The sequence below is a fragment of the Pseudopodoces humilis genome, chromosome 6 (genome assembly GCF_049639895.1).
Source record: "Pseudopodoces humilis isolate 2021_Gansu_Grassland_sample_001 chromosome 6, ASM4963989v1, whole genome shotgun sequence".
NCBI lineage: Eukaryota > Metazoa > Chordata > Aves > Passeriformes > Paridae > Pseudopodoces > Pseudopodoces humilis.
Window position 1 is genome coordinate 11278536 of NC_142205.1, and position 18324 is coordinate 11296859.

General features: G+C 36.9%; 1 protein-coding gene across 3 annotated transcripts in view; it reads right to left on the reverse strand.

Annotated features, from left to right (window-relative positions):
- SORCS2 (sortilin related VPS10 domain containing receptor 2) overlaps positions 1 to 18324 on the reverse strand; it is a 525812-nt gene that overhangs the window by 341012 nt on the left and 166476 nt on the right. For all 3 annotated transcript variants that reach the window (XM_088056209.1, XM_088056207.1, XM_088056208.1), the window contains exon 2: positions 10805 to 10872. In XM_088056209.1, the coding sequence (XP_087912335.1) occupies positions 10805 to 10872 (68 nt within the window). The remainder of the gene's footprint in view (positions 1 to 10804; positions 10873 to 18324) is intronic.

Consider the following 18324-nt stretch of genomic DNA (forward strand, 5'->3'; position numbering starts at 1 on the left):
TGGGCAGGATGAGGCCATGAATGGCCTGATTAACTTCTGCAGCAACTCTTGCTTTAAGCAGGGGTTGTACTTTATGTCCATTGTGCTCCCATGCAACCAAAATCATTCTCTGCATGGATGCAATAGAGTAGAAACTTGCCAGTAAAGCAGTGATATAACTGACCAAGTGGGTATCAAAAAACTTATGTCCTATTCTCAGCCCAAACAAACACATTAAAGAAAAAATAAATAATAATTTTTATTATAATAACATACAGCATTGTGTATCTATTCCAAACATGAAATTAAAAAAATTGTAAGAACTCAAACATTTGGATGTACCAAGACTTCCAGTTAGCATGGAAATCAAATCTAATTTGACATTTAAATATTCACTCATATTTATTTATTGATGTATCTTAAAAATGTTTACAAGGCTTTTGAGAAGCTAAATCCTATTATCACTTTGAAGATCTCAGAACTCAAAGCCTACTTTTCACATACCCAGGGCACATTAAGAGATCTCCTCTAACTGCACCTGTTAAGGTAATGCTGTGATAGGTCATGGTGTTTTATGAAGCATATTTGCAACATACTTTTCTGGTCTTTACATAATTAACTTTACTTCCTTATTCAATTTTATTTAAAGATGATTCTTAGATGCTTTCCACTCTGGAATACTAACAGATTCATATATTCACCTGAGGCCACATGGAAAGCTGAGGCATAGGAGTTTTCACTCTTGGTTTCCACACTGTGCCAGAGTGTGCTGCAATTTCACAATGCAGAGGTTTAATCTTTTACTGGTGCATCCTCCCCACTAGCACTGAGCAGTCTGAATTGTACTGAAAACTGCACCAAAATAGCATCAAGAGCTTAAGTATTATGTACCTCAAATCATCATATATACGAAAGTCCATCACATATACATTTTGCTTCCAAATATTTTTAAATGGGGATAAAAAGTAAAATACTATTATTTTTCTACTTTTACATGTCAGGCTGAAGAAAATTTAAAAATAATGAAAACTGAGAGACCAGTATTTAGCATAGAAAGTGCATAGGGGTAGGGTAAAGGGAGAGAAATCGCAAAGTGTAGTCAGTGTACTTCAGAACAGCACAAGTTGATTTTTACATTCTATCTCAAAGAGTCATTGCAAAGTTAGGGGCTGGACAGCATATGGTAAGAATTAAGATAAAACAATGATAATTTTCCAAGTTTTTGAAGGAGAGTAGAATTTAAAATAATTTTACATTGAAGTCTTCAGAACAGCCAACAATCCTGAGAATATCAGAATTACAGAAAACTATTCTAAATCACACAGAAAGCAGAACCATATATCCCCTTCCTGCCAGAAAGGAAAGTTAGGAAGCCAGGCTATCAAAAGTTTGAATGACATAGATGCTTTTGAACCCAATTGTTAAGTTTTTTTTTATATTAAGAAACCACATTTTCCCACGTGTCTCATTACTTGTTTCCCTAGCTTTTGCCCAGGGGTGATTGCATTTCACTGAAACTGTGATGTCTTTTTCTCAAGGGGAATAATTTGAACTGCAAGCACACTCTTCAATAAAAATTAAATCCATCTGGTAAAGAAAGTACACATTAGATTTGAAAAAAAGAAATAACTCACACAGATGCTTTTCAAAAAATAGGTGATAACAAGTATTGTTACAATTAAAGATCCTATGATAGAAAGTTGGGATAAAATGTATTCACAGGTCACTGAAATATCTACAGTCTGGCAAAGCAACTATGAGAAAAACCCCTGACATCAAAAGGATATCAACTCTGGAACAGCTTCAAAAAACCAGGTTTGGAGCTGATATGTTAAGCCAAAATACCAAAACTTATTTAACACCTCATCTTAAAAGCAGCTTCTCCAGTCTGGACTGAAGCAATCCAGCCCAGAAGAGACAAATCAGTTCTATGAAAGAGGGAGGGTAACAGCTAGCAAAAAAAGGCCACTAGGAGAGAAAATCAGTGAGAAAGGGAAATATCCTTTATGAAGGTTAGCTCAAGAATAGGCATTTGCTGAAACAAAGTAACTTGCTATCCCTGTTCTGTATGCAATAGTACGAAAATACACCCGGTGAGAAATAGGGGGAGCAGAAGTAGGAGGGGACAAATTCAACTTACATATAAGCCCCCCACAAAATAGATTTTAAAAAATTAGTTGGAACAGAGATTCAATTAACTAATTGACAAATTGTCAGTCATCTTTTCAATGAGAGGCTGCAGGGAGAGGGAGGAAAAGCCCTCAACTAACATTCTGTATTTCAGAAAGCCAAAAAAAAAAATCGAGACATTTAAATCTTACTGTAAAATGCATTTCATTTTTGTCAACTACCCACACCCTCAAATTCTTCAGCATGTAAGATTATATTTGCATTTTAGAAACTGGCCTGTATTGAGTTTTTAATTGTCCCAATTCTTACCAAATTAAAGCAGAGAAAGCTGCCTAACAATACGATGATTTTAATAAATAAGTTATGTGGGAAATATTGCCTTTGTTATTTTCACACTGAAAAATATATTCCATACTGCAGAGATAATGAGGGTATAAAACATTAACATTACATTTTTCTATACCATTCTGCATAATTAACCATGCAGCTGTTTATTCATTCAGTCCCAATAACCAAACTAATTTGCAATCAGTTCACAGTGGATGCTCTGGAGCAGACTGCATGTACTGCAGAAGCAAGTGAAGCTGCTCACATTCCACACACCGCATCAGTGCACAAGGTGCTCAACCTCTAAGAGATGCAACAGGGGGTTGCAAAACATATTATCAAAGATCAGCTATGAAAAGGCACTGCACCATCAGCTGCCTCCCAGGGAAAATATGGGAATTTTCACATGAGTCTCATGGTGTGTCCGTGGTGTCTGATGGACTCCTGTCCTTCTCCTTTGGCTTCTTGGATCAAGCCAAAAATTACAAGGATACAAACATTAAACATCCATAAACATTACATTACTCCTTCTCATTACTTGTATTAATGCAGTATTACAGCCCAGTACTGATGGGAATCCCACAATCAGTTCTCCAAATTACCTATATCCCCAAGAAACAAAAGACCAAGTGAAGAAAGCAGAGTAATTGCAAGTTCTCACAAAAGGTCACATAATAGGCTGAAGATGGAACCAGCAGTATCACAAGTTGCTGAGTGGAATATCACATGTACCTTATCACAAGCTCATGATATCATCCGATATAATGACTTCACCCTTTTCAGATTTTTAAAAATATCCCATCCCAGTTTTTACATCTCATTCATCATCATGAAAATGTGATGAGCAATGGAACTAGCTGCTTTGATTGTGGTTTCTTATTTATTTCCTTTCACAAAGTGGCAAAGGAAACATTGATACACATATACAGACAGATACAGATATATAGATATAGATATGTAGAGAGACAGAGAGGGAGGAAGAGATGGTATCATTCCATCTGCCCCAGGTCATGGGCCCTGCACCTCCCTGCTGTGCTAGCCTACTGACAGTGGGAGTTAATGGATGACAATGCAGCAAAGTGTCTCCCATTACCAAAAATCCTGTCAGCTCAACTGTTTTCATATGAACTTAGTACAGAGGAATCATGCCACAATAAAAGTTCCAAGATTGCTGTTCTCAGTTTGTTCACACAGAAGAGCAGATCATGGGCAAAATTATCTTCCCTCTTTTATGCAGGGAGGGAGGGCAAAAGCAAATCACAAGCCCCATGGATGATTAATGCAAAGAAAGACAGCATTTCCTGTTTCTCACCTTAAACCTCTCTGCTGAGGCTGGCAAGAAAGAGCATAATTTCTTATAGGGAGGTTTATTCAATAAGATACCATGACAAAGCTGAGGAAACACCAGCAAAGCAACTTTCCTACACATCCTACTGCTACCAATCCACATGGGTCTTGGGAAGGAAAGATCAATTTTGTTACTATCAGTCCTGGCCAAACAGAGACTACTTAAAACAAGAACCTATGGTATAATTCCCACAAAGTCTGCAGCACTAATTAAAGCAATCAGAAATTCTATTACTTAGGTTAAAGTTACTCAAACAAGAGAAAAGAATTCTTAAGTCATTTAAAATAAATGGTTATTCTTTCTCAATAAATTGAGTCACTCATTATGAGTTATATCTTACAATGACTTAATTAATTTTCCAGAAGGAGGATTAAGGGAAAAAGAGAAAAATAAACCTGTAAAGCAGCAAAATTCTCATGCTTCAAGACGTATTTAACATGTTCAGCAGCCATGCTGCAATCAGCTTCAATAAGCTCAAGTGTACTAAAGAGCACTTTACTGAGTACATAAATCACAGCTTTCTGACTGTATCTTAATTCATATGTCATCTATTCTCTACATGATCACAAGCTAGTACAGAAACATGTTAACATTCAAAATCATCATCACTATTCCAAGTCATTGAAGACATGGAAAAGTAGTTATGACACAGCACTTTCATCTGTAACCAACAGATTCAGTAAAGAAATTTGGATAGATTTATTTGGTAGTTATTACTTGCTTGTAGGATATATATATTTTTCAGTTCAGACCTTCATATGTACTTAGACATCAAAATAATCTTTAAATGCTATTATGGCAACACAGACATAAAAGTACCTGCTTAAGCTAAATCCCATCCTAAATTTTTCCCACTGGAAAGCCTTTTAAAACACATCTCCTTCAGAGGAGTCTACAGGTCACAACTCAGAGAACAGTAACAAATATCCACAGCCAAATTTCATTCCTCACTGAATGGCCAAAAGCTACAGCCAAAACATGTGGCAGGAGGAGTGCAACACCAAGGTAAGAGCAGGGTTACTGCCAGCCCATAATGCTGGGCCTTGGTCTCAGAAAGTGGATGGTCACACGTCCATTAGAGCACACACTGCAACATTGGCACCCTCTGTGCGCCTGAATCAATTCCACTACCCATTAAAAACATCAATAATCACCTCCTCAATAACTTGCACATTCCAAGGTTTCTCAATATATATTTATTTAATTTCCTTTACCTTCTACATATTTTTTCTCCTGACACCCATAAAGAACCTTGCAGATATGCTGAAACCCACTACATCCACTTTTTAAGTTCAGTTTTACAGCACATTTTAAATGTCCAAAATAAATTTAAAATAAGGACTTTCATGCACAATTCAATTCACAATGGCATACTATTGAGTATTAGCAGGACAATGCAAGTTGCAGCAGACAATGAAATTCTTTGTAATACTATTAGATTAATATGGAAATATGATCAAAGAGAGCATTAAAAAATCTGTTGTTCAGTAAGATAAATAAAATTCTAATTGTAAGGCTGCCTTTTCAATGCTACTGCCCAAAACCTTTGCTCAGTGGAACAGGTGTAAATAAGGATATAACAGGAGCACAAAAGAGCTGCACAGGTATAATTGAGGACACTCTATTTTGATTGCAGAACTTGAATTACTCATGATGATGCATTAGCTAGAGAAAGCACAGCTAGACATTAGATCCCAAGCTGAGTTCACTGGGCTAATAATTAGAAAGTAATTTCTTTTTCTTTTTTAACTTGGAAGAAGAAAATTTGATATGAAAATCACAGACTTAACTCCATCCCTTGGGGCCATTTCTACAAAGTCACTTTTCAAAGCAGAGCCACAATATAAGGCCATCTGGAAGTGCAAGTTGTTGCAGAATACCGTCGCTCATTTATTATGCAGTACTTAATACCAAAAATTTCACCGGGACACTGAAATGTATATTGGGGGGTTTTGTTTTCCTTTTTAAATTAATTTCAGGAAACAGCTGAAATGAGTTTCACCTACAAGTCCAAAGATTTTGGAAACAAATGTCTGTATTCATTTTCACACATTCTGTGAGCCACCTGGAAATTTTACTTTCCTGAGCCATATGTTGTTCACTGTATCCACCTTAAAAGAATCTCCAGCTCTGCAAGTCTGGATTTTAGCTTTAGTGTAGGCCTGCACTCTGTGTAAATGCCCAGAGCCCCCATTCAGTCACTGTGCCCTGATTGCTCCTGATGGCCAGCAGGCTTGCACAAGTGAGTCTTGTGGGTGCAGATAGAAAGAGCTGTGCCACCACAGATGGGATGTTTAAGGAGGTGGGGAAGTCTGTTTCTTCATTTAGTATTTCTTTACCGACAACATGCGGCAAAACAACCCAACATCTCTGAAACCAGGGCTACCTAGCATTCAGCAGGCAATGCTGAGAGGATCCAGCGGTGCTGTTAACATCAAGTAAAGCCATTTGTTTGCTGTGGTGAAACAGTAACAACATGGTGATGCCATTGGGAACAATGGCAATTACACAGCAAGCCACTTCAGCATTACTGTATCATTACAGCTTGATAATATGCAATCAAAACTTTATTAGAAATCATAAGCAGCATCTATTATTCATCAGTTAGATCCAGCTAAGAAAGGGAAGGCTGCATGCCTACCAGTAACAGGACTCTGAGCCAGTCTAAGCACAGGGTTGGAGGGTAATTCCATGGTCATATAGAGTTGAGTCACCACTGTATAACCTTCAGCAATATTACCATCACAGTCCTTCCATGTACAAAATGGAATAATAAAAATAATATACATTTCCAGTATTATTACAAATAATTAACTCAGATAAGTATTATCATTAATTTTATAGTGGTTACTGATTCAAAGTTAAATTATTTGATTGTAAAATTTAATACTTCTAAAGTTGCAGGCATTCAACAGATGCAAGCAGGCACCTGAGATTGTAAAATATGTGCACCTATATATTTGTGCACAAATGGGTCCATAAAGCATGTGAAAACACACACTCAGACTAAATGGTCTGCTGGTTTCAGCTCCTTCATACTGTAAAATTGCTGGATAAATGTGTGTGAACTCTGATACAAACAGCTCTAGTATGTAAAGTATCTTCTATGTATACACAATACAATGTATGTGACAATAATTTTAATATTTGAATTCTCGGTTTTTTCGTTATGCTAATGAGCTCTAACATGACAGCCAACCTGTATTCCCAATATGTACCACAGTTTAGAAATTCTAACAGTAGTCCTGAAAACAATCCTCTGTTCCTTCTCAAAAAAGTTATTTTAGCTTATATTCAAGTGGCAACCTGTAGTAGTTCAGAAAAACTACCACACAACCAATGTTATCTCTATTTATTTCCTTACCTTATTTTAAATAAAATAAATATACAGTTTGCACCTTGACAAATACTTAATAAGCAAATTGGGAAAGCATCAGAAATAGCTGACTAAAGAAGCACAGTCTGGTATTTTTTGACTGCATACTTCCATCAAGATTTTGCCTTTATCTCTCCAGTCTAACCAGTGGCTCTTAAAAATAAAAACCTTATTAAGAATTTCATTACACAGCACTATTTTCCCTATTTGTTCAACAATGAAAAATTCTAAGGTAATTCAAATTTAGGTCTCCCAAGCCTGCAACTTGACTTACATGGGCAGGCATAAGTTACCTACAAAAATTGACAATGCTCTGCAGAGGTACAAAAATGTGTCACCAAGAACCACCCACAAATCTTCACCTAGGCATGTACCTCTGACTGGTGTTTTTCACCACCATCTGCATCACTGTTAGAGGTCTGACTGCAGCTCCAAGGTCACTAAGAACAAACAAGTACCACTAGACCATCCTTTCTCATTCTTTGTTCCAATAAACAAGGAGAAAAAATTATTTTGAGCGATGGGAGAAAAGGAAAGAGATGAAATATGTTTTAAAAGATGAAAGATGCAGTTTCAAGGAACAAAATAACTGATAAACACCAAGGTAGGTTAATATTTACTGACCAGAAAGAGAAATTGGGATATTAACATTAAAAAATTATCCTAGTCAGAATTTATCAGTTTATAAAACTAGTTTATTTTCACTTAGTGACTAAGTCACTTTGTGACTTAGACAATGTGATTTCTGGTATTATCTACCCAGGCAAGAGAGGAACAAAAAGATTGGGCTAATGCAGGAAATAACTAGAGAGGGTCTATTCCCACTAGGGCACAGAAACAGATTAATGGCATTTCTCTGCTAACAAAAAAAACCAAAACAAACAAACAAAAAAAACTGTATCGTTTTCCACACCTTTTATGGCATATTTATTTGACACAAATGAGAATGCAAAAGAGAATTAAATAAAAAAGTTTAAAAATATATACACTATGCATTCTGGGCAGGCTGCCAATGTGAATACAGCACCCCAGTTCCATCAGCAAATGTGGGTGACAGCTGGTGAAACTCCAACCATTTTACACAGGGAGAAACACAGAAGCCCCTTGACTGTAAAGGGACTTCAGCTTCAATCAATTATTTAGTATAAATAGTGAGATATATCTCAACAGAAAGGGACACTATTTGATACTTTTGCAATAGTTTGATTTGCACTCTTCCAGATCCAAGCACTTTGTAACTCTTCCAGTTTGACAACTGTGTGTGTCTCTTCTACATCACAGTGGGCAGAGGTGGAGGATGGAGGTGAGCCCAGAACATATCCAGGCATGGATCATCTAAGTAGTAACCCCTGGCCCAAGCACTTGCTTCCCTTCAGCTTGTCCATCCTGGCTTCAGAACCCACAGAACCATAGAATGGTTTGGTTGGAAGGGACATTAAAGACCCCACTGCCATGGGCAGGGAACCTTCCACTAGACCAGGTGACTCAGAACCCATCCAGCTTGCCTGGTCAACAAGCCCCAGCCTTCATCACCATCCCTGGCTCAGCAGGTTCTGGGCATCCTCACATCAAGGAGTGAGCTCCCAGGGGCTCTCTTGACAAAGCGGACTGCCCAAGGCACCCTGATGTCCAGACCCTGGCTGGGCTGTGCCCTGTGAAACTGCAAGACATGCCCAAGGAGAGTCCCCCAAGGCCCCATCCCTGCCGCACTGAAGTGGAGCCATGGACACCTGGCACATCCCCAAAGACTGACACCACTGAGAGCCCTGAGGACATCTGTTCCAGCCCTTGGGGTAGAACCATGACCAGTGCCAGTACCAAAGCATCTGGTACATCTGTTACTTGTACGTAAAAAGGCACGATTTCCAGATGATACATGCTAGTATCAATTTTATTTTAATGCAGTTCATACCAGTTCTTTACACCAGCTGTCAGCAAGGTCTGGATGACCTTGTTTTAAGTGTTTATGTTCTCCAAAGAAAGAAACATTATCTGAAGCCTGCTTTATGTTTATTTTAAAAGACCAAAGAGTTTATTTTGAAAAATCCAACTGAAAATACTTAAAAGTCTATGATAGATATCCTGAAGTATGGATTGGGAAACTTGAAATATATTGCACATGTTGTATGGGCCACTGACAAGTAATAGGAAAGCAGCGTGTGCTTACGCAATTGGGATTATCCAAACTATCATTTGGTTGTCTTATTTGCACAAGATGTTGGACAAAAATTAAAACAGAAACAAATGTGCAATATATTTTGCATCTTCTAAGTTTAAAGGATAGTTACAAATGAACTGTCATAGCCCTAAAAAGGCCAGTCTTGAGCCAATGTTAAGCAGTCTCCATTTGATCTTTCTTTCTTTCTTTCCTGAAAACCTTCTTATGACTAGAAATTTCTAGAAATACCCTTTTTCTGCATGGACCACTGGCACTGGCCAGACTGAAGCACTAGTCAGACACTGGTGTAAAATCAAGTTATTGCAGAAGTACTGCCACTGAGAAACCCCACATAGTCAAAACTACGCCACCTCTTTCAAAATAAGTAGCAAGGCTGTTTTTCAGCATGTCCTGACCTTTCCCACTCCCTATTCCCTTACCCAGTCCTTTTCTTGGATTGTCTCTGTAAAGAGACATCTTTACAGAGACATCTGGAGGTCAGGTCCCTATACAAGCTCTTGGGACAGCATGAGGGTTACAAGTACCAAAGCCACAAGGTTTTGGATAAACTATTTGTTAATAATTTTTTCAACACTTGAATTTCACATATGACTGCTTAAGTCTCCTGTCATTTATTTTTACTCTTAGAGATATCCAGAAAAACTGGCAGAGCAAATACTGTGCAGTATCACACTTAGTGATAACAGTGAAATACTTTTGCTTTTCAAATGTACATGATGGGTCTAGAAAAATTTGTGGTGGAAAATTTGTAAAGACCCACATATACACAAAAACAAAATATTAGAGCACAAAAAGCCTCCTTAGCAAAAGACAACTAAGACCTGAGACAATAACCAGTGTGACAAGTATAACACAGACTTACCCCAGCACTGCTTTTGTGCTGATGTACACCTGAACTTGCAATCTGTGCACACACAGGCAATAAGCATATTGGTATCTTAATTCACAAGTATTATGGGAATGAAAATCAGTTTAGAAATTTATTTGGATTACTATTTATTCCCAATTGTCATAAAACAATATAACCTACACTGCTGGTATACTTCATCCAGACAATCCTAACTACTTCCAAAGCAGGATTATTTACTAACCTCAGTACACTACTCATGCAGCAAGAATTCCCAAAATACACATCCAAACACAATAAGCATTTCAAAGTTTTTAAATAAATTTGATACAGAATTTCTAGGAAAAGAAAAAACATGGCAACTTGAAAAATGGCCTCAAGAAGGTACCATATAGTGTTCATCATTCTTTTGTTTCTACTGTTCCAACTCATTACAAACTCTAGTTCAACTACAAGGAAATGCATTCAAGTAAGAGTAAGACTTGATGACAATCTGGATAATCTCTCTACAATAGCATCAGTCAGGTACCAACTCAACTCAGTAGCAGTCTAGGAAAAAGAAGTGATGGATTTATTCCAACAGTAGAAGGGAAGGTTATAGAAAAGCAGAGAACTTACCTCCACAAAGAGCTCTCCAGAACTTTCCCCATGTCAGTATGATAATACTTGGTAAGGATCAGGATCACCTGAAAGAAAATGAGAATAAATAGATTTAAATATGTAAACTGATGTAAGAAACAGAAACAGACATGGGCAGCATGTTTTTGGGAAATACAAAGGCGAGGCTTCTGAAAATCTGAACAGCATTTTACCTCATTTTTAACTCTTAAGAGTTTTGCTTTTTAGCCTGGATTTTTCATTTTTCTTTCTGGGAAGAGTGATTTCAGCACATGAAGTTTTCTGCAAACTTGGTGACTGTGAAAGATTACCCGTTTCACATAAGCAGTGGATTTGGAATTACCACATAAATACCACCACCACTAACATTCCCCAAGAAATCTTTATGACTTTCTGATTAGGAAAAACCAATCTGGTTGCTAGTTTAAATTTAGGAGGCAACTCTACAGACAAAATTACTTTTTTAATCCAAAATATAAAACAATGGTGATTAATTTTGACTATCCAGATAAAAAAAAAAAAATCAGGAAAAAAAAATTAGCTCTGGCCTTCCTTACAAAATCAGCAATGCAACTTTCATAGCTATCACTTTTCATTTCATGAAGAATCACTTTTCCCCCTTCACAAACCAGCTTTCTGCTCAGTAAATTACTCATCTACATCAGCAACAGCTAACAAAATACACAAGCAAATTTCTTCCACAAAACATCTTCATCCTATGAAAAGAGTCAGCAAGAAATACTTTCCATCTGTTCAACATGTGACAAATTCACTGGTCAAATAACGTAAAGTGCTAGTCCACAACCAGTGCATCAAGCTCAATACTATGGTTCATGTTTGGATGTTTTACAGGTTTCTTTCACTTGCTGCCAGTCCACGTTAGTGGCTCTTAGAGCCACATGCCCATAGCAACCCCACAGCGGTAGAACAGGATGGTTCACTGCACAGCTGGAGGCTTCCTTTAGTGTGGGGTCAACACCAGTCTCCAACAGTTTGAAGCAAGCTGTTATTTAACTGGCACTGCTCTGCTCCTGCCCACCAGATGAAATCCCCAGCAAGCAGCAACTGTAGGCATTCACTTTGATTATTCAGATAATTAATATGCCGATGATACATTTATGCTGCACTCCTTGTATGCTGGAGCTTGTGAAAGAACAGAATTCCAGACTGAGGATGTTATTACATGGAAATAATGCAGTGTTTTACAGAACTGAGACATAATATCAGTCTCCCTCAGGGTTAGCCAAACCTAATAAATTCACAACACATATTCCTGGATGTATATTGATATAAGCAAAAGTGGAAACAACCCATAATTCACAAGTAGTATTATTCACTCCTATTCTCAAAAGAGTCACAATCTACCAGATCACTTTTCTGGAATTTGCTTATTTATAAAAATAAAGGCTTAGCTTAAAACAGAGGAAAAAAAAAAAAAAAAGAAAAAAATTTAATCAGTTACTACAAGACTTACAAAGAAAAGAGAAAGAACTGTTTCCCAAAGGAGACTGTATCTATGGATGAGATTCCTGGCTACAGCCCAAGCACGTTCCACCAGGTCAGCTATTTATTGTACTGTCAGTGTCTTAACTACAGCTTTTTCTGCTTCTTGCAATTAAGAAGAAAAAGAAAGAAAGTTCACTACTGGGAGCATCTATTGACTCCAATTATTAAGGAAAAAGTTTCAGACTGTGCTTCTCCAAACAAGTATAATTCCTATTATGTGAGAAAAACTGATCTGGAATTTATTTATGGATACAAGAATGCCTACTTGGTACATGAAAAATAAATAAGAAAATACCGAAAAATACAAGAGCTTATATACATTGTTTCCTTCCATTTATACAGAAATGGAGGCTGAATCCTGAACTTGGTGAGCCAATTTTCTTCATCCCTGTACATCCTAGAATTAGGAATTTTAAAATTCAGATAATTTTCAGCAACATGTGTTTGATCCATCCTGTTACACACTAAGACTGATGTTCCATTTTTTAATTAAACAGATTAAAATCACACACAGAAAATCCTATTGGGTCACCCTCAGTCAGTCCACTTGCTTTTTCCACAACCTGTAAGGATGTACCAACAAAGAACCTTCCATATAAGCCATTTCTGTAACTCAGCACCCGTCAGAAATAGAGACTGTCAGGCTCGTGGTCCTGCTGGCTAGCTGCAGCTCATCTGGGCATGCACACACCGAGCCAGAAAGCCACTGCTGTTCCACACACTTCATCTGAATGGCTTTCAGGTAACTGCAAACTGCAGTGGGGAGTAGTCACAAGCAGTAAAACATTTCTTGATGCTGCAGGACTGGTGCTTTAAACTGAATCAGAGCTCTGAAAAACAGATGTCATTACTTTCCAATCTGACTGGTAGATTCATGTAAAAATTAAAATACCTTATTTTTCATTTTGGAAGTAAAGACAATGACTTAGTAGGAAATACAAAGCCATAAGAAGCCATCGAACTCTCAAACACCATTAGCAGGTTCCTGTCACGACTCAAGTATGAAGCTGCTGAGAGGCAGACCATCATTTCAACTATGCCAGTGGATTTCATCCCAGTGTCTGAATAATGGAGTCCAGCTATTTAACAAATTTTACACCACAGTCCTTTAGACTGTGAGCAACTTTTCAGGCGATCCTGCTAACTGTATGGTATTCTTTTCTAAATTAATAGATAGATCCAAAGAACAGAATGAATTATTTCACAATGAAAGCATAAAGGTCTTCAGGATCTCTGGATTCTACCCATCATTTTTAAGAGCAGAAGCCTGTTTCACTGATTTAATTTTAATGAGACTCCATAATTACAAGCATTTTACAGGCTGGATTGAAGCCAGTAGTTCATACACATGGTTCTCCTAGTGAAAGTGCTTGGGTGGCCTGTGGCTGGGGAGAGGCACAGCAGCAACTGAGCAATAATCAAGGATGTGATTCTTAACCAGCTCATACTACCATTAGTCATGGACAGCTAAAATAAATTTAACTTTTTTCTGTTATTATTTTACTGCTAAAATAAATTTAGGCAATGAAGGAGAACAAGATTTATCAGATTTTTTACTTTAAGGTGGATTTATAGGATTATCTAGAAATCTTCACTCCATCAAGACTTCCAGAGACCTGTGAAACCATTTTAAACCATTTAATCTTAAATTCACTCAAAATTCTTTGAGTTCCCTCACAGAGTATGACAATGGAGGTGGCAACAGTGATTAGTGTTGTGTGCTAGGGACCTCAGAACACCTGATGGTGCTTCTGGACAAAAATACTGAAAGGGAAAAAAGAAAGTGAAAACTTTCAGATTTTATCACAAAATTGGTACTCTGTTGCTTGCTTCTTCATCAAAGCCTTTGGTAAAGGCCTCTCCGTTCCTGCCTGTGTGAATTCTCACTGCTATAGTAGTCACAGCTCAAAACTGTTCTCCAAACAAAGGAGTTGAAGCAGTTTTGATCCAAAATCCTTTCTGGATATAGACCTGTCTTCAGGGGTGCACTGGGTTTTCAGTGAATGACAGACTAAGAAAACAAATAGAAAAATCCACAAATATTATTACCTGTGAATAATGAAAGTTAGTATGATCTATGTCTATCCCCTCTCCTTTTCTTTTGCTCTCCTCTGAAAATGCTTTGCAGTGAGGCTGGGCTGAAAAGGGCACAACTTCACTTTATGAGACACAATGTGCTTTCAATCATTTCCTAATAAAATTTTGGCTTTAGGAAGCCATTTTAATCCTCTCTTTTCATCACTGTGTCAGCTAAGAGGGTTGAGAAAGGAAAAAGGAATGAGTTCTAGATCAATCACTTTTCCTGGTGTCTATATTTTATCTTTTTGTGGAGGATTTGCTAAGATCCTTCTCTTTCTGATAAACATCAACTTTTGGAAAACTATTTTACTTTTTCCCCATGCTCCCTCCATGATGCTTTTTTTCATGGATCTTTCTTAACAAAGACCTCTTTTTTCTATCTACATGTAGATTCTTACAGATAAAGTCTTTCTTGACCCCTGAAATTTGTGATTTTATGTAATTTTTTTTTGGCGTGTATTCAGAAATTTCATAGCGAAAGTCTCATACTTCCAAAAGTACAATTACAAGTATGATTATGCAAGTTTTTGTCTCTTCTCAAGTTCTGAGAAAGTGAGAGCATGCTCTAAGTACTCCTGGGCACCCAGAGCTACCAGGAAAATAAACTCCTCAAACAGATTCAAGTTTCTGCAAACTTTTTTTAAGCATTTGCTTAATTTAATTCATGTGAATGAACCCACTGAAATCCAAAGAAGTGTTTATGAGAGTGGCTTGAACCAGTACTTAATACTCTGTATGACTGGAACATAAGCTGCTGTTTTGCTCAAGAACACAGCCTCACTCACCTTTTCAGCTATTTAACTATTCCACTGTACACCACAACTATTTTGGGGAGATCAAGAGGTTCTAGACACATCCTATTAATTTTTCACTACCACCCCCTATAACTCCAAAATTTTTTTGACAATAATCAAAAAGCTCCCTAACAAATTATAGGCAACCACCCACTGTTCCAATCCCTCAAGCCATTTCTACTTTTGCAGCAGCAGGCTCTTCAATCATCATGCTAAGAGCAATGTTAATTTTCACATTTCTTATTTAAAACAAAGATTCTTATGAGAAAAATAAGATGCACGAAATTATTAATATGAAGGTACATTACTAAAAGGCCATTATACAAACTACCATACCACTTTTAATAACTACATCATAATTTGATTATGCTGGGAAAACTAAACAGAAAATGAGCATTTAGGTTTACTCTGTTGCAGCACTATTATGAAAGGTAAAAAAAGCAAACATTTAAACCATTACTAAAGCTATTAAAAATTCACTGTATAAGCTTCTACTCCTCTCTAGTAATAAAGTTCATAAAAGCAGTGGATGATTTAATGTGAAATACTTACAGAATCTGATTTCTTATTTCTTCCAACTAAATTGTATTGGGAGATGAGAGGACTTACTGTGTATGAAGTCACTGACCACACCAGTGCTCTTGCCTTAAACATTAGTAAGAATTACTTACAGTGAATTAATTCATAATTCAAAGTAAGACACAATAATGGCTCAATTCCTGTTCTCTAAGAGGTATTTCCATCCACAGGAGCTGAATAAGTGCATAGTCTTGAAAGCAGTGGTTGTGATTGCTTCCAGATTCAAAACCATTTTAAACATAGTACTTCCTTCACACATTGACCCTGAAAACATTCATACAGAAAAGTAACTTTAAGATATCAAATATATTTAATCCACTATCTAGCACAGAACAGGATTACACTTTGTTATCTCTGTACAAACACAGAGCAAAAAGAAAACCTACTGCCTTCACGGGCCTATAGTTCAAGTACAGAACACAAGAAGCCTTCAACACCATCGCCCATTATCAATTTATGACAGATTTTCAATGCCAGCTCCTAAGAAAATTATGTCTACGTGATGCCACTGCCTATATATACACACTGTGTGTATATATATATATATATATATGGGTTTGGCTCCTCATCCCTATATTTTAATTCAAAATCCACTGACTGATTTCAATCATATTTAACAGAGAAGTAGATAGCCATATGCTGAAGTAGCCATATCAGTTTATACCACAAGTCCATAGCACAGATGCATCTAGAACAGCAATAAACAAAAAGGTAAAAAAAAAAAATATAAGAATGGGGAAGGCATTCAAATAAAAATGCTTCCCAAATATATTTTCCTATCTTCAGTAATTTGCAACTCAGGCAGCTGGCTGCCTGGATAAGCACAGGTTTCTATGTGCTACTGCGTGACCCACCCACAAAAGAACAGAGACTATTGTTATGCAACTCTTAATGGTCAGTCCCCAAAAATCAAAGCACACATAGAATGGGTCAGCCAATCTGGACTGCTGCTACTTCACAACATATACACATTGCTGCTCCTTTCTAGAACCATTAGATGCAGGTCCAACATTTCTGATGCTGCAGATGCAGAGTTTGCTCAAGCAAACAGGAGGGAGCTCAGTGTGAAGGCCACAGAATTATTGGACTCAAATCTGCAGCTTTGGAAACTGCCTAACATTTTAACTACTTGTTCAATTAAACTTCCTGCTCTTTCTCAGACAGCCCCAAACAATGTCACCTCTAACACAAAAATCTCCCGTTTTTTGTCATTGCCTTTACTATACAACCAGAGCAATTTTTTGGTTTAAATATTTAACATAGCATTTGATAAGTTCTTCAAACCACATCTGCAAACATGCCAAGAGAATAAATTTCTAAAGCATGAAACAAGAATATTTTTTCTCGTCTCTCTAGTCTCCTAATTGTGATTCTTTTTTAAATACAGACCAGCTTTACTTATCTTCCCTGCTAATGTATTCTAAATTGAATTAACAATCCTTCCTGCAGAACCAAATTTATTATGTGAATATTCTTTTTTATTCCCATGAAAATTTAAGAGGAGGCAGAGCTAACATTGAAAGATGGCATATGTAAAACATCTTTACTCTATTCCAAATATTTTAGCAATCCAATATTATGGCTATGCTATTTACTTCCATCATCACTATTATATAACTATTCACTACCAGAAAAGAAAAATCAGATTTTAAGTGCAGTTTGTGAAATATTCCTAGTCTCTCATGTAGTGTTACTACCCAATAGTAAAATATTGAAAGTGAGCTTCTAATCTGCATCACTAAATCCTTTCTCAAGGCCAGAGCTTTTCATTAAAAAAAAACCAAAAACATTTACATATAAAAATAATAACACTTTTTATTTTAAAAATGAAATTATTATGCAAGACATATGGAAATAGCTATAAAGGAGGATACCACAAACTAGGAAGAGCATTCCTTTGACACAGGGCTGTTGGCAGACGTTCACTTTGGTTACTCTCCCTCACAGCTGCTTCTGTCTTCACCAGAACCACAGGATTAAGTATCATTGTACCAAATAACATCATATTTACCAGAGGTTTCATCAACCTACAATGACCTCAAAATAACATTTAATTATCTCTGGAATGGCTAACAGTGTCCAAATGAGCCCTAATTGTCTATCATAAAAAGGCTTTATAAAGACTGTTCATGGAAGCAAGGGCTTCTTCATGGATGCTTCATGAAGATCAATCAAAGAATCACACTGTTTAATATCCTTCTTTATCATGAATAAGGGCTGAAATTTAAATTAACTGAATATTGTAGGTGCCTGAGTTTGTTCTGTATAAATGAGAAAGATAAACAAGGGAACATGGTCTACAGGGTGGAACATGGACATACTCCTACGTGAAAGGAATTCTGCCAGGACAAACATGCTAAAGACCAAGGCAGTTATATTACAGAGACAGAATGATGCTGATTAATATTTCAGTCAGAAGACCAGAGACAAACAAGAGGCAGATGAAAAACTTGTTTCACACCTTTTGTAGTATGGAGCGTGTATGTTGCACTAATCAGCATATACATGGACAGAGATGCTTTAACTCTGCTTATTCCAAAGTCAAAAACAGGCCTGGAAAAT